We start from the raw sequence: 23846 nt of genomic DNA on the forward strand, positions 1-23846 counted from the left end.
GTGGCTCTTTGGTCTTCTGCCTGATGGTGGTGCGGTTGCGGTTGCGGTTGCGGGTTTGTCCATGCTGAGGGCCCGTGCCGTGGTGGCTTCCTTGCGTGACAAACATGTCAAGACTTCCGGGTTGCCAATACGAGAGTTGAAGGTATGCCGAGGGAAGCAAACAAAAGGATTAAGAGAATGGATGTGCGCCAATAACGCCTTCTTGCCTTGTTCTCATCCAAGGATCCCAACATGAAGGGAATGGCAGCAGACAGTCACCCGATGGGCGGCGGGGACTGCTCCAAGCCGGCGAGTGGTGTCGTGTCTGTGGAAAGACGTTGGAGAAACAGGCATCATGCCGGGAAAAAGAGGTTCATCTGAAGTTACAGTGTACACTAGAGGGGACGAAAAAGGGATATCCCGAGAACGAGATGGAGACGAAAAGCATCTTATCTTGCGGTTGGTTGTGATGGTGATATTTCGTCTCTTTGTCTCGTCTGCAAGATGGGGACAAAACATACTCCGACAGAAGCAAGCTCAACCTGCAGTTTCTGATTGCTCGTGCCGCAGCATTTTGATGATTGGTGTTTTGGGTGTCTCAGTCGTCACCATTGATCAATGATCCCACCTTCTCCAGACTTGTGACTCCGCAGGACCTCCGGCTTCGAAGCAGCTGTAGGTCCGAGCACCACACTCTGCGCAATGTGCTTTGATCACTCAATGCTACCCTGAGGTTATCGTGGCCGACGCCGACTGTCACCTGAACAAGCCGGATTTTTTTGGGCGGTTTCGAGTCGCCATAGTGGCGACCTGCAACGGCGAGCTTTTCTTTTTCTTTTGTCCCTTCGAGCCAGATGCATTGCATTTGGCGGTGGATGTTTGTTTCGATGACGATTCTGAACATTTTCTTTGCTTTGCTTCCACTTGGCGAAATGAACGAGACCGTTCCGTGGCAGCTGGTACCTGAATTCAATAATTTGACAGCGGACGTGGGGCAGGCACGACTCAGGCACAGGGTGTCCAGTGTGCAAGGGCCCCTGCCGTTCCCAAGCAGCTAGTGATCCACCTTTGCCGGTTGGAGTGACCCCACTTCGCTAAAGTGGGTGGGTCCTTCAACACAATCCGTAATCCCTTGGCTTCACTTTTATCCCCGCTGGAGGCAGGAACACACGGCACAAAAGGAAAGAGAAAGAGACGGGAGATACCTAGGAGGCGTGAGATGGATATCAAAGGAAGGCACGGCTCGAGATTATATGAGGTACCGATCTTGTGATACCAACAATGAACCGAACAATTAATCATACCACCGGATGACAGCAACAATACGAACACCATACCCTATTCCCTTCAAGCGAAATGCCGTGGGACAATGAAGAGCAGGAAAGCTAGGGAGAGCTTGGCCAACTTGGCTAGCGTCAGGCCCTGAAAATCAATGCTGTTGCTGGAAGGAGGGGATCCCCAATCTTAGCACGCTAGGCCGTTTTATAGCAATTATAGGTCCCGAAGTGGGTGAGGCCAAACCGTTGCTGGACCCTTCTAACCCTCCGGGTAACACCAGGTAACCACCCCCGGCTCCTCCCCAGCCCAAGAATACAGGGCTGCAGTGGCAGACAGTCGAGCAGGAACTGGAATCTTACACATTTCAATGAAGGAACGGCATCGTACAAGGGAACATTCGCAGCCCCGGCTTTAAGTTGTGAACACCGGACAACGCCCCTGAGCGAGGTTTCTCCAGATTCCCCCATATGGGCTGCAGCTTGTCATCTTTTTTTCTTTTCTCACGACTACCGATTCTTCCCTTTTGCCATCATCATCGTCGCCGTCGTTGCTTTGTGTTCACCCACCAGCTGCCGACAGACCGTATCGCCAATCTCGATTCAAGACACTCTCGGGTATTGGACACCGGGGAGGCCTTGTAACGCGAAACGAACGAACGATACGCAGCATGACAAATACAGCATCATTACACTGGCAGATTGGAAACCATCCGAACTCAAGGGCCGCCTCGTCTTCCATTCCAACCTTTCTCCTTTCAACTTTGACTTCATCCCATTCCATGCAGCATCTGTTCTATTACACACGACCACAGCATCACCATACTACACAGTAGTCGTGATCCGTTCTTGTAACATTCTATTCTTGGGTCACTCGCTACAATTTCTCGCTTTTTGCGCCCTTGCGTTATCCGTCCTCCCTCATTCGGTCATCAGCCAGTCGATTTCTTGTGTAATTTCACCACACCATCATCCACCTCGTCCACCCATTTTCGACCTTGATCGGAGAATATCTCCTTCACTCTACACGACAGAGTCAGCAGCCAGGACTAATTGGTTCATCCTCTCAAGGTGCGTAGTTCCATTCGTCGTCACAAGGTCGTACGGGGCGCACATTGGGACAGTCTGGGGGGAAAGGGAGTCTGGGACATGTTATGTTGGCAAATACATGGAAGCCCCAAGGATGGGATGGGAAAACAGGGCCAAACGGCTGGCTGCCTCGCCTGCTTGCATCCCGCCTGTTTTGTGTCGGTGCCGCAGAAAAGGAAGCGTCAACACACATCTGGTCATCCGAATCTCCCGTTGTTCACTTGTTTCGCTGCAGAGGACGTACAAAGCCCAGAGTAAATTCCTCTTCCCAGCAGCACTCAGCCATGTTTGTCGCATCCCGGTGCCGCTTGGTCGCATCTTGACTGAGGTTGGAGATGGCTTGACACGGCAGCACCGAGTTGTGGTCTTCTACCGCCGCCGTCTTACACCATCTCCTTGCTCTCCTAGCCATACATTGGCTATATACTCTTCCCTAGACTCCCATCTTTATGCCATGCCATCCTTCTCCCGCCAAACGTGTTTCAGCCTCGGCGCCGGCTGCTCTATACCTCTTCCATCTTATACGCCATCAGCTTTATGCCTGCGAACAGCTCGACTGACGAATCAGTGCACAAAAGCAGCCTCCCGCCCCCTCCCCTGCGAGATATATCACCTCTTCTGGATCATTCCTGGTCCCCTGGTTTCACCCTACCGCCCACTCGCCATACAATATCAATATACAGCCGCCTTGGCCCCTTGCTTGCTTTCTTAATTCTTGCGGTTTCCCAACCCTACGAATGCTCGGCCCTGTTGTGCTCCCTCGCTGGCCTGACGCCTCGTCGAGCTAGCTACCTGTCGTGTTGCCGGAACACCAGACGACGACCTGCATCCCGCTAGTAATAGCAATTCCCTAATCAACACCCGAATACCAGCTGCATTCTTGCATCGTGTACAAACATGGCTCCCTCGTCAGACCAGGCCATGTCTCGGCCGGAGTCGGCCATCTTTTCTCCCTCGATAAAGACACACTCCCGCTCGAGAGCCCAGAGTATATCGAGCGACAGACCGTCTACCATTGCGGCCAGCTTAATGTCACCCCCGCTGACCGTGTCCCCTGAAGCGGCCTTCATCGCCGCCTCGGCTGCTTCGCAAATCGTCACCAACGACCACGACAGTCATGCCGACGCTTTACTCGATCAACATGGCATCGAGCCATCCAGCGAACCCGCCCTCGTCTCTCCAGCCGCCCTACACCTTGTCAACAACTTTCTCGATCACCTGCTGTTCAACTTCATCTCAGTCGCACGCTCAGCTACCCTAGCTTCCCTCCGCCCAGCCATAACCGAAGTCCTCAAGCCAAAACTTGCCAAAGATGTCATCAACCAGGCGGATGAGGAGTTGCAGGAATACATGGGTGACTCTGAGGAGGATGCTCCGAATCCCAGCGCCGCCAAAGACTGGGACTTGGAGCTGATCTGGAAACGGACGCGGCTCCGATGTATGGTATACTCGTCACTCGGTGACATGGAAGAGGAGGACGAGGACTATTATATGGAGAAGGAGCTCCTCAGCCCACGGCAGGAGGACCAGACTTCTGAATTGGTGTCTTCTGCTGTCTCCATATTCTTGACCTCAATCATTGAATACCTGGGAGAACAAGCGCTGATCATTGCGGGGCAGGCCGCCTTTCAACGCATTCGTGTCAAGTACGAGAAGGAGTTGAAGGAGGGCCTGCGCAAACCCGGCGAGTCAACCGAACAAATTGTGGTCCAGGAATTTGACATGGAGCGGGTCGCGCTTGATCGTACTCTGGGAAGGCTGTGGAGGACGTGGAAGAAAAAGATTAGATCTCCCGTGATCACCATTCTAGACAGAGGCTTGTCCCACTCCTTTTCGAGGGACTCAATGCGCTCGTCTCGTGCAACACCGACGCACTTGCGCTCGCCCAGCGTCACAGAAACCCCAGTGACCCCAGTACCAGAAACCATCCCGGAGCCTGCGAACGAAATAGAAACCAAGGTTGATGCGAACAAGACCGAGACCAAGGAGACAGCCAAGGAGGAAGATGTGGAAGAGTGTCTGGTTGCTGCCGCCATTCCTTTGCCAATGGGTGATAATGACGTGGAAGAGATCCAAAGCACTGGTTTGTCAGTTCGATCTCGGAGCAGAGACGGAGCAGAAGAGAGAGCTGCTCGGAAGAGGAAGGTGCGGCCACAGAGCTTGATGGTCTGGCCCGTGGCCAAGCCTGCTAACCCGCCCACTCCTACTCTATCGCCATCGCATGCTCCTCTGTCAGCTTCGAAGAAACGCTCCAATTCGCTCCCAACACCCACTGCCACTCCCAGCGGTTCGCCCACACGAGCAAAGGCACAGGCGAGCGAGCTTGTACCCCTTCCCGCAGCTGATGAAAAGGATGTCGAACAGTCTCAGATTTCAGACGACAAGCAACCGGCACAGGACGACAAGTCAAATGTCCTTGAAGATGCAACAATGACCCCAGTTGGAACTTCGCTTGTGGATGCCCCTGCCTCTCCACAGGAGGCCGAGGCGGCGCCTCAAACGCAGAAGTCCGGTGGTGTTGCAACCGATGATGAGATCAAAGTTAGCGATGAAAACGAATATGACGATGAGTCTATGGACGAGGAACCACAGATTCTCACCTCGTCAAGGATATCCATCTCTGGCCGAAGTGCATCTCCGACGGTGTCTGAGCAAGGAAGGCCAGCACCCATCATCACGACCATGGGAAGGACTAGAACCCCTAGCATCTACTCAGCACGCTTGATCGAGGTAACCAGTCCTCGCAGCCCTGGCACGGCCGCCCGCAACAGCCCGACACTCGATTCAAGCGAGCATATGCGCTTGTCACGAAGCAGTAGTCTCAGGACGGCTTCAATTACCGAGGAACGATCACGATATTCGCCGGACAGTGCTTCCGGGGCACGGATCTCCGGGCACGGCGGTAATAAATCGGCGTTATCTGCTGAAGTTGCCCCCGAAGAGGTCTCTCCTGTTACGGATGACGGTGCTCTCGAAGCGATTCCTGAGCCTCCTTCGCCAGAGGGTTTTGAGGGTCAAGATATGTCGAGTGGCTCTAACCCAATTCTAGGCTCGGTTGCGGAGCGTGGGTCTCCCGGCTCATCTCCCATCCGCTCCACGCCCAAGATTACAACCCCCACCGGTTCGTCTGGGACATTTTATTTTGAAGATAGGCCCAAACCACCTCCCAAGCACCACGCCCAAAGTCGCCCGAGGGTCTCCGTGATCACGGAGGTTGCTGCGCCAGAGATGTCTGATCGGAGTCCCAGCAGGAGGGCTCGCAGTAACCTTTCTGTGGAGGACCAACCGACTTCGATCGGGAAAATATCTGTGCAACGCTCTCGTGGTCGCAGCCCATCTGAGACGGGCTCTCTTCCTCGGTTCCCGGAACCGCCAAAACCTGGTGTAATGGTGCGACAGGAAACGGCCAGCTCAATATCGTCATCGTCTACATCGACGAGGTCGTCGAACAAGCTGAGGCTGGTAAGGACTTCGGAGGAAGGCTCAGCAGCGGCGCAATCCCGGGAAGATGTCGCGCGAAACTTTGAAGAGCTCATCCAGAGCGATCAGACCATCCAGTTCACGCTAACGCCCGAAAGCATGCGAGACATTGACGTAAGTTGGATACCACTCATTTAACTAGCGCCCGAAGGGATATTAACCTCCAGATACAGTCTCAGTCAACACGGTCCACCGGTAGTCCCATCATCGCTGTTAGAACCAGGAAGAGCCTGGATACCCGTCGCGACTCAGATCGGTCTCGATCATCGTCGTCTAATCGCAAAAGAGATGCCAAGAAGGATAAGGATGCCCACTCGCAGCATCCCATGCCCGAGTTGAAGCGCAACAGTAATAATAGCACAGCATCCGGCCCGATCCTGCATGCAATTCCACAACCCCCACGTCCGCACCCGCCGCAAGCGAGAGACCCAAGAATAAACCGGGAGTCGGTAGCAGACTTCGCCGACTTCATTCGCGCAACGGGTCCAACTGGTATCAACACTGCCGTCATGAACCGTAACTCAGGGCAGCAAAGCGGGCTCCGGAATGTCTCCGGGCCTGTTTCTCCCCCTTCTGTTCCCCTTATCACTGAGGCTCCCCGACCGACCACAAACAACAGCAACTACAATCGTCTGCGGCTCACAGCTCGTGAACCCCAGACTGACAGGGACGATAACTCCGATCTGATCGACTTCATCCGTCGCGGCCCACCTACCGCGGGCAATCCACGGATCCCGCAAGCAGTCGCTCCTTTCCGGAGCACGTTGGACTCTGATCAGATGTCTATTCTCGAAGTCGGCGGTAAAGCTGTGGATGCCCAGCTACGCGATGTTGATGTCAGAAACAGCCAGGCCTCGACCGATATCACCAATAACTCGATGCATTCATTCCAGTCATCGGTCAACTCGCAGAGTGCTCTGCTCAGCAGGAATAAGTCACAACATAGCACTGCAACCGGGCGCTTCGAAGGAATAGAGGAGGACGATGTGGTGATGCCAATGCCGTCAGCCATGCCACAGCGCAAGCGTCGCGGCCCACGAGACCCGTATGCCATCGACCTTACCGATGAGGAGGACTTCGATGAGGATGATGATTACCCGGTCAAGCCAAAACGACCACCGACAAACGAGGAGAGCTTGATGGACTTCTTGCGAAACGTTCCTCCGCCACCGGAACCAGTTGTTGCTCCCGTAATGACATCGCCCAAGGAGCCACAGCCGAAGAAAAAGTCAAGCGCCACGAGCTTGATGTCACGATTTACTAGACGCGAAAACAAGTCGAACGTCCCTCCAAGCTCGTCGAGCAGTATGAGCCCCCAAAGCCCCGTGAGGTTCAATGAATCCCGAGGCCTTAGCAGTCGTGCCAGCGCCAACAGCGGAAGGGGCTACACACCGATCCAAGTTCACATGCCTCCCGGCGTTGATCAATATGCACCACCTTCCTCCGTCAACCAAAACTCTGTCAATCACAACCAAAACATGCCAATGTCACGAGGGCGAGGCATGTCACAATCAAGCGGCACCACGGCCCCGCGTGTGGCCATGAAGAGGTTTGAGCCAAGGGATGCCTACGTAGCTCCCACCTCGGGAATCTCTGATCTGGCTTCGTTCCTGAAGAACTCGACGCCACCACCTAGCATGGGAGCTGCGGCGCCGTTCGATTTTGGTGGGCCGACGTCGTCGATTACCACTGCTACAGGTTCGAGGGGCGGGGATGGGGCTGGAGATTCTCATAGTTTCTCGAGGGTATTTTCAAGGAGGAGTAGGAAGGCGAGCGTTGTTTGAGCGGCATCCCACTACTGTCCTACATTTTCTAATTGCATACTACATACACACTACATTCATCACGCCAGTGCCTCTCTTCTGACATGGTTGGGCTGCGTATCATATCATCACATTACCTGGGTAGTTTTCTTTTCCATTATTATTGATACCATAACAAACGGAGGGTTAGTTTTGCCGATTGGACTTTGTTCGTTTTGCTTCTGCTTGTGTTAATAGTCCAAGCGTGCGTGGGGTGGGAAACCAAAATAGTACTACATGGATAATGTCTTGTCTTGATCATTACTCTTTTTTTTGCAACTTGTTAAATAGTAGTGTCTTGGATCTAGGGAGGGTCGTGGATCTAGGGAGGGTCGTTGCGTTGCGTTACTTTGCGTTGCATATAGTATTGGATGAGCGTGGTGAAGAAGCACAGAGGCATGGAAGGAAGCCCTAGAGAGAAATGAATGAAGAACATGTTGAAGCGCTGATCTTGCACGATATTCTTTCTGGCTCCTTTTTGATCTCATACATGTGATGATGTGTTGTGTACGATAGTGGTGTGTCTATTCCTCAGTAGAGGTATCTTGAACGTTTCATCCTGCCTGCCAGTCCTTCCTGGGATCGGACTCCGGTTAAACAGGATATCGATCTCACGTCAACTGGTTCCCTATCCACTCACCCACTTACTTCCGTGAAGTGCAAGAGTAACACCGAACCTACCTGACCTACCCACGTGCTCTCCAAATTGTAGCGGTAACAAGAAAGGTAACAGGAAGCTGACCACCATGTCATACCCGTTGCTACGGGGCACGGCACCTTTGTGGTTTGTGGCCGTTCCTCATCGGTGAGATGGTTGTGTGAAATGATTGTGTGAGATGAGATGAAAGGTTGTAGAGAGTAAGACGGATAATCTTCCATGATTAACGTGATACTTCCGGTAAGCTCTTCTTGCGTTGATGTAAGATGTGAGGTGGGAGTTGAGGTGGGAGTTGAAGTGTAGGTGGTGTGAAGTTGAAGTCTCTGTCAGACAGTCCTGATGAAGAGTTAAGGAGACATCTCGGCCAAACGATGGAGGGGATACGCCGTAGTTAACCTTGAGAAGACGATATGTCATCCATGGAGGCAGCACCTTGGGAGGTTTGGGTCATCTCTCTTCGCATTCCGAATCTGAATACCCACGGGAAGCCCTGGAAGCATATCTGATAATGGCATATCACGGGATGTGGGAGGCCATCACGTTTTCTATCCCCCTGGTCTTCTCTGGTCAGATAGTTGTACTTTGTGATTTCCAAGTCCTAATTATACGGAGTACATCAGCTCGGACGAAGCCCGTCGTCGTCCTCGTCGTCGTTTATCTATCGCTGAACACCCTTCACTAGGTAAACTAGCGGGCCGTCAATAGTTCATGTTTCTAGTGCCTCAATGGTGAATCCTTAGAATCCCCAGCTATCTGGTACCTGAGAATCTGGGCCAGCTGGGTGTTGCCGTTAGTTTCGGGCAAGAGTTACCGAAGATAGCATTAATCGCGGATGCGAGCGCTATAGCCTGTAGCACACACCCCCTTCGGACCTTCTAGAAGGATACCTACTGTCGACGGAACAGAGAGGAAAGATCTAGATTCCAACTACACTAGATCAAGTCAGGCCATATTTCCGTTGTTCGGGTTGCTTGCGTTGCTTGTTCCTGTCGGCGTGCCCAGCATCTCAAGACATTGAGACATTTTGGGGTCTTTGGGGGAATGTAGGAGAGTCCCAGTCGTCGGTCGGCGCGGCCGGGTAATGAGCCTAATGAGGTAGTTTGTTGCGCGTGAATAATGGATGGTGATAGGGTCGGGAGATACGTAGGAGGACAGTGTCAGAGCCTGGGTAAAATGGTCAGTATGTGCCCAGAGACCTGGGAGATCTTCAGTTGTCTTCACACGGTTCTGTGACGAACGATCGTCGAAAGGAAGAAGAATTCCCAAGAGAAAGGTTCGTCCCGCTCGTGGGTTCTCCCGTTCGTCGTCGGAAAAGAATACGGAAACGCCAAGCGAAACCGAGGATCTGGATACGCTAAATGGTCCGGTCTTCAACGTGATGGCTGTCGATACCCTCGCTCCCTCATCACTCCCACTTGCATGCGTACAGGAACTTCGCCCGTTCGTGCGTCTTTTTGTCTCACGATCATGCCATATTCCTCTTTTTCCAGAAAGCCTCAAAGACAAGAAAAGATCGAGAAGATCGAGAAGAATCCATCACCTCATTGGAGTTCAGCTTCTCAGGCCTTCTTCCCTTCCCTTTCATTCGCTTCGCACTAGAAGAAGCCCTTCGGAAGTGTCCTAATCCCAATCGCTACAAGTCCATACACAGTGTCAGAAGCATCTACTGGAAGCGAAAACACTCAATCATCGCTGGAGTCCTGAGTGGAAGTCTTGGAAGTCTTGGAACCTTCCTTCCTTCCTTCGAAAGGTCCAAAAAAAAAAAAAAGCTGGGCGCTCTAGAACGTTCGAACGCTCAAGCGCAAAAAGGGAACCGAAGCGAGAAAAATAAAACATCAGGCCATTTCGTCTATCAAACTGTTAGTGATGAGCTGAGGAGGCTGCTTTTGCCCGGTCAACTGGGACCTCACTGGGACCCAGTGGTGCGGGAGGGGTGACATTGGCGAGACGGGAGCAAGGGAGGAGCGAGGGGGAGGAGAGGCTTATGTATGTACCTCAAAGAGTGACAGAACATGAAAGGTGTTCCCATTCTGACGATAATGGCGCTGATGGGTAACATTTCTAAGATTGAAACGTGCTCGCGCCATCATCCTGTCCTGGGCCTGCTGGGCTGTTACCTGTCCGGCCGGGCGGAATCCTGTTCCATCCCATCCGCCTGGGTCGTTGAGGTGTGGTAAGTAGGGTCACTTTCCTCGGCCGGCTGAAGCGAAGGAAGAACGGAAACACATGGCGGTTAACAGCACACAGTAGATATTCTTATAGCCGATTTCCGATGCCAAAAACAGCGTACAGTATGAGTTCCCTTTGAGAAGAATGGCCGCCGCGTCGTGTCGTGTCGTGTCGTGTCGTGTCGTGACTACCGTGACATGCATACATCATGTAGGGCAAGGCAGGTGATTTGCAGACTTGCAGTGAACATCACACGCCGACGAGCATGCCTTACGTTCGGGCGTCGGTACTCGGAACCTTGATGTCCACTTTTTGGTGTTTCGCTGTTCGCTAACAATTATCGCTGACGGGTTGGATTTTAGGAGTGCTGTAAGCCACTGTCACTATCATCATCGCCATGAAGACAGAGACATGCCTAAGCTCCGAAACCTCACAGACTTACTATCGAATGAAACGGGAATTAAACATGATCCATTGGGGACTTTGTGATATTCTGTCCTGCCGTAATTCGTGGTATTCGGACTTAGTAGCGGATCGCAACATACGATAAGTGTTATCTCAGGCCGCTAAGGCAGCCACCACCAGCTACATGATGCACCGCCTGTATCACCTGCCTTGCCCCACTGTAGTTACCCACTAACACCAGTGACGCCGTCATCTGAACTTCAGTCACCTCTCATCAGCCAACGGGAGCGAACCGTAACCTCACTTCACGAAACAATCACCACACCGATTGCGAAAAAGAAGCAAAGAAGGGAACCCGAATACCATCAACTACAACCCTCGATAACCGATTTGTCTTTGACCGGCCAAGTTTTACTGCATGAAACAGTAAAAGCCCCTGCCAATCTCACTTCGCCGCAAACCCCCGAAAGACAAGGCCGGAACATCGCCGCCCTCACTGGCGCCGCAGGCAGGACAGGAAGAGAGGACATCCCACATCCCACTCCGTGTCACCCACACTACCCACCTGCCCACCCGGTCGGCGACGTTTAACCTGTCAGGCCAAGTCAGGTTAGCCTCAGTCAACCCAACAGACCCGGTCCGGTCCCGGTCCCTGAGGCAGCCAAGGACCAGGTTAGCCATGGCATCTCCAAACCCCTACTCCCACTCCCCACAGCTTCCGCAGCGCGAAGAGTCCCCTTACCAAGAAGACCAATACCAATCATCTCTTTCCTTCCGGTCTACATATCCGTTCCGATCCTCACGAGGGGCCGGGTCCGGTACCGGTCTCGTTCTCGGCCACGGCCACAGTCCCGGGTTCACTAGTAGTCTCCGGGGCGGAGGCGGAGGCCCGGCATCCGAACACCGATACGGATCCGGATCCGGATCTAGAGACGGCAGCCATGACGACCTTCCCCAAAGGCCACTATCATCCACCACCTCATCCACCGTAACCCCCCGGCATGCCCCATTACTTCCCAAACCAAAACCAACCTCCATCCCCGAAACCCTCTGGTCCCTCCAAATCCCTCTCTACATCACCCACCAATCACACCCAAAAACGCCCTACATCTGCTCGGTCCCGCGGTTCAGTTATCTCGCGTTGCTGCTGCCCCGGCTGACGGCCTACTACGGCACTCCGTGCTCGAGTTTTCACCATGAGGAAGTCCACCTGCGTAACTTGAGCGTCGGACTGCTGGTGGATCTGTACCAGCCGAGTGAAATGCCGTGGAGGTTGGTGGTGGGCGATGGGGATGGGTGGGATATTTGTGATACTTTTATGAATAGTGCTAAGGAGGTGGGTTTTTCTGGTCTGTGGCGAACGGGGAGACTGGATCTCGCTGAGCAGTTTAGAGACGAGACTGATGATGAGTGACTAGGCGGATTTTATCCGAAATGGAAATGCAAAACGGATCATGGGTTTGAGTAAAGAGCATACGACGGCGTTGTGGAATGCTGTGCAGGATAGTATGTTTTTCTACTCTTCTTCCTACCCTTTTTTGTTCTTTTCTCCCAAATGGAGACTGACTAACTGAGTGCAGATGACTACCAAGCCTTCACAAAAGTAAACACCCACCTCCTCAACGCCCCCACAGCTCTCAAAAACGTTCCAATACGCATTTACATCCCTTCCTCACCACCTTCATCGGACAACAACAAAACCCAAGCAGCCGGCTCTTACCGCGTGATGCAAACCCTTGTTCCTCCACGGGGTTCAAATAATCGTAAGTCTTTCCCGTTTGCTTCACCCCCCCAACCGTATTAGTACTAACTCTCAAAAGGAACACCCCAAACCCTAGGCCAAGCCCTTAAATCCCTCCTACCCGCCCTCTTCCCCAGCAGCCGGGACCCCGTCCTGGCAAACGTCATCTTGCACGGAGCTCCCGTGCCCTTTTTGGCACCGCTGGAGGAGTTGATGAGGGACGCGGCGTATCCGGATGGGTGGCTTTGTTTGATTGTTGTTTTGTTGTGAAAGGTGTGAGCGTGGGTGGGTGTTCATGAGAGGGTTTGTTAGGGTGGTGAACTTTGACGGTTGATGGATTATGAAGGTTAAATAGCGATGGATAGGGGAATTGTGGAAAGAGTGCGTGAGTTAAGATATATGATAGTGGTGGATGGATGGATGGATGGATGGATGGATGGATGGATGGATGGATGGATGGATGGATGGATGGATGGATGGATGGATGGATGGATGGATGGATGGGTGAGGATGTAAAGCCGCAAGTTTGATTCGATGAATGAGGTTATGAGCTTCACGCAGGGTGTATCAATGTACCAATAGCGTCATGAATGAATTTACGAAGAACTTGGTTGACACTTGTAGTAAAAATTGCCAGCCGTTAAAAACAGACTACTTTAATAGAGTTGGGTAATTTTGTTTGTGAATTTATGATTCCTCCGATGCTATTCCCTATCCCTTCGCTCACACCACCGGTACTTTTGAAACCAATAGAGTGGATAGGTAGATACAAGACAAAAAAAGTAGATATGACAAAAAGATGACAAGTACCTAAAGAAAAATGCAGACATGCAGCGTACAAACATTTCACACATACAGAGACAGACAAAATGGTATATCCTCCGCGGACCAGCTTCCTTTTTTGTACCCTCCCTCTCTCGACTAATGTATAGCTTTTCTTTTCGCGCTCCTCCCTCACCAGCTTGAAGACGCCTATGCAAATGCAAGAGACAGGTCGAGTTGACTGATGTTTGTTTGTTGTTGTTGTTGTGTTTTATGTGATCAATGTGTGTTTGGTTGTTTGGCGGTTGTTTATGGTGGATGACGGAGGGTCGGTCTGGTTGTAGTAGGGAGTGAATGTTTGATGGATTTGACGAGTAGTTGTTTGTGGTTGTTTCAACATCTTCCCTTTAGCTTGACGGTCCGAAGAAACTTTGGTTTTGAAGGTGGGAATGCCGGAAGCGTTTGAGCTGCACAGTAGTAGTAAGATGTCAAGGACTGAGTGAGATTGCTTGATTGGTGTGGGTATCTGATGAGGATAGATAGACAGGTAGGTATGTATGTAGTTGGTAGGTAGTTGGTAGGTAGATAAGGTTGACAGAATAGGTGGGTAAGTGACAACGCCGGAGCTGTATAGCAGAGATGCTCTCTTCATTTCTCTCTCAAGATATGCTGATGCAGATAGGTATTATGCAACCCCCGTGTGTATGCCATGATGCATCCTATGTATGAGTTGATATCCAAGGAAAGGGACAGTATCGGGTCCACCTCTAGTTCGCGCATGCTAACCAACATCGACTGACGACCCTTCACTTGTTACGCTCGCTCACAATGACCTCCATCCTCCTCTTTCTGTTTGTACACAAAGGGAATTATGGCTTTTGGACCAAGTGTAATAGAAATCCTTCACAGTTTCCAAAATACTAAAACATGTATGGTGGTTGAGATACAAAATCTCCCTTAAAGGGGGTGTGAATGTTGATGTTGGTGTTGGTGTTGGTGTTGGTGTTGATGGATAGGAGGTAAAGGAGGCATCATGCCATCTTGGGGCCCGTGGCCATGCATGCTATTTTGTATTGGCGGCATCGGACTCCTTGGCATCTGTGGTGATGGTCCCGGCGGTCCCGGCGGTCCTGGTGGCCCTGGTGGTCCTAGTGGTGGTGCAGAGTGTGCTGTCGGCCTAGGGCCCGGGGGCGGCGGTGGCGGGCCTGACAATGGTGTGCCCACAAAGGAGCTAACATGGTGATTGTTATCCATCATGATGTCTACACTGTTGGGCTTGTGCCACAACTCGCGCTCCAAGCCCTCGAGAATGCGCATGTCAACAGACAGTGCGCTTGTTGGCTGGGCGATGATCCTGAAAAAGGCTATGGTCCTGGCGAAGAGCTCCTTAAGCGTCTGCTCGTTAACATGACGATGAAGTGTTGGATCCTTGAACACCGCTGCGAGTGTGAGGAGGTTACCCCATTGGCTGTGTATTAAAGATCAGTAACATGTATGTAGCTGAATCATACCGAGTGAAACTTACGCATGCGCAGTGCCAAAGATGTTAGTGACAACAAACCGCTTGTCTGGCAGACCATGGAAAGCCCTGGTGCTCTCAATCAGAGCCCGGATTCCCTTCTTCGCATACTCAATGGTATCCTGAGTGATCTCGCCATTCACGCTGTGCATCTGGGTATCGAGAGGAGTCATAGCGTCACTGGGGGTGCTCGCTGGCATCGGGGATTCGGCTGTCGCCATCTGAGCCACATTTGACTCCAGAATCTGTCGGATGTACGGCCTGTAGGTGATGACTTGGGCTCCCCAGTACTTGGCACGTAGTCGGGCGGAAAGAAGGTCTCCAGCTGGCGGATCATCGTGCGTGAACTTGTACTCGGGAGGGACGAAGCGTAGATCGAGAGATTTCGTGATGACCTCGATGATATTTCCTGGCGGGGTGCCGTTTTGCGCCTTTAGTGATCGCGGATCCTCGGGGTTATAAAGCATTTGATGAATTTGGTTCAAGGACTTTCGGAGGTAAAGCTGAGCAAGGTAGCTTTGCAGGACATGCTCCTCGAAGCCGTGCATCTTGGCCAGATTGATGTTAGGATACGGCATAATCTCCTCAAACGCAAGGATGTGGGATTGTGGGAGAGGGAGCTCGGCCACGATGTCACTATGGTATTCATGTTAGCCTCTTCCTCTTCACTTTTGAACGCCGTTGCCCACCTTTCAAGTTGCAGACATGTCCAAAAGGCAAAGACGATCTGATTATCCGACTTCTCCTTCACGGCATTAATATTAAATGGGTGGTTTTCTTGAAGTTTCTTCAGCCGATCGAGGCTCCTGTTCTTGGGGTTAGCCCTCCCTCAGTCAAAAACCTTAGCACAAGTTTACTTACGGTCTCATCTTGATCTGCAAAGCCCAGCCAGCCTCCTTGATGTAGGCATAGCTTTCCATGACTCTTCCCATCTGCCCATGATACAAACCCGCCAAGATGTACGCGTGAATGTGCCGCAGGCTCGTTCCCGCCAGCTGCCCTCCCAAGATATCTGTCGCGTATGCGAAATAGTCCAGGCCCGGAATCACATCCATGTTCCGTTTGAGTGATCCTACCCTCATAGAAGGCGCGCCACCTCCCTGGAACGACTGCCGCCTGCTAGGACCCGACCTATCTGCGCTATCCTTTGGCGAAGGTAGACCCGCCGAGTGAGAATGTGAACCATAGGACGGCGGAGATCCCTGTATAGGAGAGGCGGGATATCCGTTGCGTACCATTGGCGACCCATGTGAAGGCTCACTCACAGGCACGACATCCGGAATCTTTCTATCCTTGATCAGACAAATTTTTCCCAGAGCAAGAACCAGCAACACAAGCGCGTTGTTGATGGACCGCTGAAATGTCGGCTTCCCCGACCTCGGTAGCATTGATGGCGAGTCTGCGCCGTCGGGTGCCGGGGAGCGCTTCCTTTTGACCCCTGTCTCACCCTGCGAGCTCAGCGGCGGCGCTCCAACGAACTTTGCGATTCCAGCACTACCCTTAGGTTTCTTGGTGCTTTGCTGGATGCCATCCAAGAACAAACGCACCATCGCATGCAGCTCTCTCGGTATTATGAGCGGATGCATATTTTGAATGTTGTCCAGATAGCTCTGCACGTACTTCCAGACGGTTTCTTCCGAAAAGTCCAATGTCTGGACTCCAACCATGGTAGACCTGTGGTCCATCGGCCCAGGTGAGCCGCTAATTCCGCCCCAGCAATCCGCAGGTGATGGAGCTCCCGTTTCCGAGTAGTCGTCAATAACTTCCATCATACCCAGGTTGTGGTTGGACTCTCTGTCCATGCGGCTGCTGTCGAGACCTTCTCCTCTGCCCCATAACCTAAGAAGTCCCCGCCTCTCTTCCTGTCGAATAGGATATTCTTCGACAAACTTGATGTTCTCGACATCCAGATAGCGTTGCGCTAGGCGCTTTATCGACTTCCACTTCAGAAGAAGGGCAGCCAGTGTCGTATGGTTCAGCGGGATGGCGGGCGCTCCAGGTCGTACAAATGGGCCAGGCTCTTGTTCCTTCTCTTCGTCCATGTTCTTCGTAATGTTGCGCGCCTCCTGTGTATCTATAGGAGCCTGTGTCCTTGTTGCGTTTTCCGAGCCTCCTGGCGACGATGAGTTGTAGCCATCTTCGATGGCTGCTGAGTCAGCAGAACCCGGACGATCATCATCCGACGACATCATTTCCGGATGCGCTTCCAACGCAGGCGCGACGCGTTCCAATCTCTTCTCCAGTCTCGTAATGCGATGGTTGAACATGCTGAAGTCGCTTCTCAAAGCCATCAGGTTCTCCAAGATATCGGCCGCCACTTTGTCTTGTCTGTATCGTTTTGTCAGCAATGCGACAACCACCCGACAACCGGTATACAAGTACGTACTGCTTTGGTACCGCCTCGCGGTACTTGCATTCAACCTTCTTTTCCTTGCAACTTTTACAGGGTTTAAGCTCATCACATTTGGCTTTCAGCTGCCGGCACATATCACAAGCCTATGGGGCAGGTTAGCTTTTATGTCTATAGCGCAAACCTTGCTTGATCGCAAGTTGCGTGTATATCCTTAGCTAGGACCCAAACCGACCTGCGATGCTCTTTGCGCCTTGCGCTTTCCCGCCGCTGGGGCAATCTGGATATAGGGAAGGTCGCCATGGTGTCCATAGTGAGGAGGGTAGTCGTATGATGGTTGACCATGCGCCATAGGCGTCTGAGGAGGGAAACTCGGCTGTCTGTACATGTTTTGTTGGGGGCCATTGTCGAAGCTCATATGGCGTTTATCTTCAGGGTAACCTTGGTGAGGCAGAGCTGACATCGGGGTCCCTGGTGTCATGCCGTCGGGAGCATGGCCCGTCGAATTGGGCCTCCTTAGGTGTGGTGGAGTGTTGCTATCGTCGGTCGGGTCCTGCTTCACCACAACTTCTCTCGGAGGATGGTATCCAGGGTTGTACTGGTGGTGTGCTGGTGGTGGCTGAGATGAAGGATGATGTTGTCGGTGGTGGTCTTGCATAGGCGGATATCGGTCGGGCTCATGATGTCGCCGGTCGTCGACGGGGCCTTGCTGCGATGGAGCCGGAGGCGGCGGCGGCGGCGGCGGCGGCGGCGGCGGATGGGGATGCGAGACAGCAGGCGCGGCGCCGGGATCACCAGGACCTTGGGGTCGTGAGAACGGGTGAGGGGAGGTTTGTTGATATCGCGGCGAAGGCGTGGGGTGGTTAAGATGATGAGGATGTTGAGGATGCTGTTGACCAGCAGTCGGAGATGGCGTGGGATGTAGGAGCGACACACCGTGGTGCGCACCACCTGCTGACCATGATGAGGCAGTTGACAGACGGGGTCGTTTTGGGTCGGGCGGGCCTGGGTCCATGCTGGGTAATATGTATGTGTATCCGTATTACACAGATACACCGTTTACGCCAAACAGCAGTAGCCAAAGGGGGTAGACAGTTCAGACGACAGGCGGGAGCAAGCAGTAGCCCAAGCGCATAAGCTGTGGCAACACCATGGAGCTTTCCGAACAACAAGCCCTAGTATTCCGGACCCAGGAACAGGGCAACAAGGGACCTAAGACAGAGCTTGCCAGGAGTAGGACCCGTACAGTCGGAGTCCAATGTAAGAGGCGAGAGAGGGGGGAGCAAGCTTCGGGGCTTCAGGGTTCGCGCGCAATCATAGGAAAGCAAGGCCACGGGATGAAGCTTATTGGTCTGAAAGGGGCATAAGAGCCGTGCGGGCGCGGTGGACAGCGTAGGTAGGTAGGTAGGTAGGTAGTCGTAAAATGTCTTATGTGGGTATGGGGGTGAGAAGACTCGGTAGCCTGTCGAGGTTTCGAAGACTCTGGAGTCTAGAGGGTGTAGGCACGTGGGGAGGCGCGTAGGCTGAGGGATCCGGGCCGGCGCCGGACAGACGTAACCTAAAGCGAGGGCCCCTGCGACTTTGTGTCAAGCCTCTTCTCAGCTCACACCTAGCTTCACGTCAACGAGGCTCAAGCCAGACAGGCCGCAGACAGGCCAGACAGACCAAACAGTTGGGCAGCAATGGAAGAAGTTGCCTGTTCGAGATTGGGGCGCTTGCGGGCAGGTGGGGAGCACGGGGAGTCTGGAAAATCCAGAACTCGGTTGAAGGATATGTGTGATGGGGACCGGTGCTGTAGTAGCCCGGCACGGGCAGGGGAACAGGTCGGGGATTCGGATAGGACGATCAGGTGGAACGAAGGGGGCTTTCTCGCTGGCTTGGGTGTTGTGTGGCCTGTAATGTAAAAGTGTACATACCTAGTAGCTGTACGTGCTTGGTGTTTCTGACCGTGACACCTGGCGTGTGTGTCTTTTTGGTGTCTTCTTTTCTCTGTGGTCGGTTTGCCTCGTCGTCAAACCAAGTGACCAGCTTGGGGAAAAAAGAGACGGTCAATCAGCGTCGAGTGCGGAAGAGAAAAAAGGAAATGGAATTTGGAGCTAGTCCATCCTCATCGAGAATCCGGCAGACTCCAGCCAAGCCAGTACCTCTTTCCGGTGGATCCCCGTAGCTTCGTTCGGTCGACGGCGCAATCAGAGAGAAGCAAACGAGTGGGCCTCGAGCTCACTCTCGTCCGGGGTCTTGCCTGTATTCGCGGTCGAGTGCTTGCGCATGTGCCTGGCTTTCACTTTTGCTCCTGTCGATGACGGTTGACCAGCGGAGTCCTGTCTTTTTCGTTCTCCCGGCTCGTTCTCTTGTCTTTTCTTTCTGTCTTTCTTTTTGTTCCTTCTTTTGTTTCTCATTCGTCTTCCCGTCTGCTCCTTTTTGCGGGGAAATCTGGATAAGCGGTGACACCAAGGGGCTGGCCCCTGGACGTGAATCCTAGCAGTTATACCTCAGTACTGTGTAGTTAATGGTAGGTCCTGAGTGGTAAGGCGTCGTCGTGACAGGCCACTGACGCGTGTTGTAGCCTGCGGATGCTGCGACCACACAGTATTAGACAGTCTCGCACTCGGGGACCCTTAATGAGAGAATGCGTGCTGTTAATAACTATGGGTTGATGATAGGGCTTCCAGGTTGCGCGCACACTACTATCTCCTATATTCCCGTCGTCTGTTGTGCCGCGCAATACTCCAAGGTCTTGGATGAGTAAGGATGATAGTGCAAAGGCCGCGGGTGAGCGCGAAGACCAGTCAAGGTAGGATGATCACTGTAGATTCGGTACGTTTTCGTGTCGCTATGCTGCCGTGCAGGTAACTTTTGAGGCCATAAAGGTGGTATGTCAAGCGGTAGTTTGTGGATACCGACCGCCAAGTTCACGGCTCGCTAGATGATTGGCGTGGAGTGTCGAAGGAGCTAGCGGTTTTAGTACAGCATATCGTGAGGTATCTTTTCTTGATACTGTGTTCGCAGAAGCAAGAGGTGGCCGAGTCTCTATGTTGGCGCGCGGCGCGAGAACAGAGAGAGGACAACGTTTCGGCGCAGGTGGCGCCCGAATCCAGCTGGTGAAAGAAGCAGTTGCAAAAGGACAACAAGCGGCGATAATAATGCTACCGATAAAAGTGACGACGTACTAGCCCTCCGTGGCCCACGCCCTCCTGGTACTGTCGTGACAGAAGTGACAAAGAAACCATTTCCGGGGGGTCGCGCGGGTCATCACAATGGTGTGTGCCACCCATACGGTATCGTAGTAACGGGGCGCTGACCTTGCATGTACGTAGGCAGTCTCAGATTCCAAGATACCACACTCCCTCGACTTCCTCAACGGGGTATGTGGTAGAATCCCCATCGTTCTACTCTCAGCTATCCGCTAGCATAGCAGCAAGAGGCACTGCATCAGAAGGATCAGTCTTCTCAGCAACTGAGATGTCCGAGATGGTTTTGGTCAGCAAGGACATTGTCAACCGAGATGACAATTGTGACTCGTTCTGACGGCTGACAGCGGGCTGTTGTCCAACGAGCGGCAAGGCGCAACGGGTGGTAGTGATGGTGGTAACATCCATCCCCATAGTGGCGTGGATAGGTGCCGGAGTGAGCTCAAGTGACTGAGGTGGGGTTCGCGAGGTTGCATGTTCTCATCCCTCATCTTCTGCATCACAGCATGATGGTGAACTTGCCAGGCTAGAAGAGGGCGGGGCCAAGATGGGGGAGGAAAGGTCATCTTCTTTACCATCCCTCCAACATGTCCAATATTTGTTGCTGATGGACAGGGGCTGATGGGGATCCCGTACCGCGTCACCACGACATGTAGCCCGTACGCAATGTTCTGTACTTCCGCGCCTCAGCACTATGGGAGGAAGAAGTCGATACGACGTCTGAATGGTACCCGGTACAGCACATGTACGTTGCCGGTCTCGCTCTCAGCATTGGCATACCCACCAACCATTACCACCAGCCGGCGCTCCGAGCTAACATAGTCACCTCAGTCGGAGTCACGGGCTCACAAAATTCAGAGCCTGTCAGCCTTGGCTCGTTCGGCATTCTTCTGAGGGGCGGGTGTCGTGATAAAGACTAGCTATAATAAGGCCTCTCGATGACAGTGTCCGCAAACGATGTGGGCGTGGCCAGCCGCCCGAAATCCGAAAAACAGGATGGCTGATATGAGATCCGATCACCATCAAAAGATCCGCATGGAAAAGGTCCGTGCTTGCTCTTCCGCTTTGGTGGTACGTGGAGTGTTACTTGGGAGCAGCGAGTTGAGTCGTTTTGCGAAGGGTACTTTGCATCGTGTTCAATTTCCAGAGTGGATGTCCATATTATTGCCATTAGTCACCAGCAGTGCGCTGCACGTGAACGGGATGCCACTGTCCAGTGTCCACGGCTGGAATTGGAAATTCTCCTTGTGTCGCGATATTCGATATCCGGTAATATCATGTCGAGCCCCCCGAAGGAACGATATGGCACGATAGTTGCTATGTAAGGCACACAACACATTGTCCAATCCGAACTCGGAGCTTTCCAGGCGAGATCAAATGGCTTTCACTGTGTCCCGTAGCCAGCGACGATGACGATCGGATCCTCTTTTCCTCGCTTTTGCTATCAAGCCCAGGACGAGAGCGGAAAAGGCCGTATGTCCTTGTCTTTGTGCCCTTGAGGCCCGAACGAGGGGAGTGGAAAGCGGGATGGCCGGTCGCGGACTGGGGCTCTTGGAGGTTGATCACCGTCGGGTGAGGGTGTGGTACCTGGCGAGCTAGCCTTTGCACGGCGACATGGTGGTTGATGTCTGGTGCTTCAGCTTCAGGGCTTGGGGTTTGCCTTTCGGTAGTGGTGATTGGTTGACTGATGACTACGGTTAGCGGCGGGGTGCTAGCATGCAAATAAAGAGATTGCGGATTGCGGCTAAATACATACCTCGTAATATCAACAGCGACGACTTATCTCAAGTCTCAACAAGGTTCACGACATCCGCCTTGTCGCAGTGCTCAACCTCGGATATCATGGCTGTGGTAGGATCGGTGCATCAAGAGAAAAGATTTGTGCTCAATTCTCTTGCTTTTTCCCAAAGTTGTGGCTCCCTGACGCAAGTACTGACGGGCAGTTGTCGACCACTCCTGCGCTGCAATTTTTTTGCAAGATGGACAACTCTTGCCGCATCGGCGTCAACCCAGGCCATGGGAAATTGCCATGTCCTCTTCGGATGAGCAGAAAGGCAGGCACGTCGGCGTCGCTCCTGCTGATTGATGTACACAGTGCATGGGGCGGGCCTGTGCGTCGGCCTGCCATGGAAATTTACATTGACCCGTGCGAACCATGTATTACGATTGGGCACAATCTGAATGTCTTCAACTCAAGGGTCTTTCAGTCCAGAGCCGTCATGCCGCATCCAGCTAGCGCGTCTACCATCCGCTAACCTACCGCAGTCAAGTGCTATAGCAACACCTTGGAAGTCGCAGGCTCGCAGCCAAGGGTGCTCTCCCCAGGCTTCCCGTCACCAGGCACAGCCGAGAGCCTCTTTCCCTTGCAAGCGCCTTCCACGAAATCTTCGATAAACGGGCTCCTTCCCGTCGATTCTCCAAATTACCCTCCCGTTCTCGTGCCTTCTCCAGCTGCCATGAGTTCATCCAGACTCTCGTGTCGTCCCACTGCGGCACCCGTGCCTGGAAAGAAGTATAAGGAATGAGCAGCTCGGGCAGGCTGAAAGATACCTCTGGGGTGAAGGTCTCCCTTCCGAGTTCATTGGCTGTGCAGTTGTATCAGAACTTGGGGAAAAAACAATAGGTCCCCTTTCGAAAAAAGAAAGACAAACATCCAACAACATGGTCATGCACAGCCCTCAAGACGTCGACGTACAACAGCATATTTTCCCAACAAAACATGCGGGGTTAGAGGTGTTGCTTGCTTCACTCCCTATCAGACACACAGAAACTGAGACTGGCCAGTCTTGGGACCCTCATGTATCTGTTGCCCTTTGTCCTTCTTCCATCTCAGATCTGGGATCTGTCTCTCTCTCTCTGTCTCACATACCTGTCTTCCCCAGATACTGACAGATATCTCTGCTGCACCACACACTTCAGCGTAGTGGACTGCGTCGGATTACCTACCTTGGCAAGGCGTAACCAGTTCCACTGGAGAAAGGCGGTGACTTCATGGTCAGATCTAGCATTATCCATTATTAACTAAGAATAGAGATAGATATGGCACCAACTCGTACTGTATCGGCCTTTGTTTTTGTCTTTTTCTGTCTCTCTGTTCCTACTTAGTACTAATTTACCCGACGGGCATGTCCTAGTCTGTCAGCGAGAGCCTCCTTACCTTCATCTTCCTATTCGGTCCAGCCACTCCCGGAGTTCCGTTGGGTCGGGTTCGGCCCCATCTACATTACCTTCACTCCATCCTCGTTGCTTCCACTCTTCCAGATCACCCCCTCCCTCCATAGACCCACGTCAAGGTCGGACAGAAAAGACGCAAGCAGGCCCTTGTCATTTGGACCGGTGATCTACATACCTGCTCAGCGGGTATTATGCATCTATCGATTAGCCGGTGGAGGAGGCCACGGGACCTGAAGACCTGTACCGCAGTGGA

General features: G+C 52.8%; 3 protein-coding genes across 3 annotated transcripts; 2 read left to right on the plus strand and 1 right to left on the minus strand.

Moving 5' to 3' along the window:
* The first annotated feature begins 905 nt into the window (after positions 1-905).
* On the plus strand, positions 906-10805 carry SMAC4_08344 (uncharacterized protein). The gene is made up of 3 exons (XM_003347326.2): positions 906-2324; positions 2924-5936; positions 5996-10805. Exons 2-3 carry the CDS (start codon positions 3240-3242, stop codon positions 7604-7606), a joined length of 4308 nt encoding a protein of 1435 aa, XP_003347374.1. The 5' UTR covers positions 906-2324; positions 2924-3239; the 3' UTR covers positions 7607-10805.
* Positions 10806-11141: 336 nt separating this feature from the next.
* SMAC4_08343 (uncharacterized protein) lies at positions 11142-13210 on the plus strand. The gene is made up of 4 exons (XM_003347325.2): positions 11142-12192; positions 12275-12362; positions 12437-12619; positions 12695-13210. The coding sequence occupies exons 1-4, from the start codon at positions 11536-11538 to the stop codon at positions 12865-12867; spliced, it is 1101 nt and encodes a 366-aa protein (XP_003347373.1). The 5' UTR covers positions 11142-11535; the 3' UTR covers positions 12868-13210.
* A 660-nt stretch (positions 13211-13870) lies between these two features.
* Positions 13871-18965, minus strand: SMAC4_08342 (uncharacterized protein). The gene is made up of 6 exons (XM_003347324.2): positions 17464-18965; positions 17265-17374; positions 15740-17206; positions 15568-15684; positions 14885-15514; positions 13871-14827 (listed from the first exon to the last, which is right to left on the minus strand). Exons 1-6 carry the CDS (start codon positions 18241-18243, stop codon positions 14317-14319), a joined length of 3615 nt encoding a protein of 1204 aa, XP_003347372.1. The 5' UTR covers positions 18244-18965; the 3' UTR covers positions 13871-14316.
* Positions 18966-23846: the final 4881 nt, after the last annotated feature.

This window comes from Sordaria macrospora, chromosome 2, assembly GCF_033870435.1.
Source record: "Sordaria macrospora chromosome 2, complete sequence".
Lineage (NCBI taxonomy): Eukaryota > Fungi > Ascomycota > Sordariomycetes > Sordariales > Sordariaceae > Sordaria > Sordaria macrospora.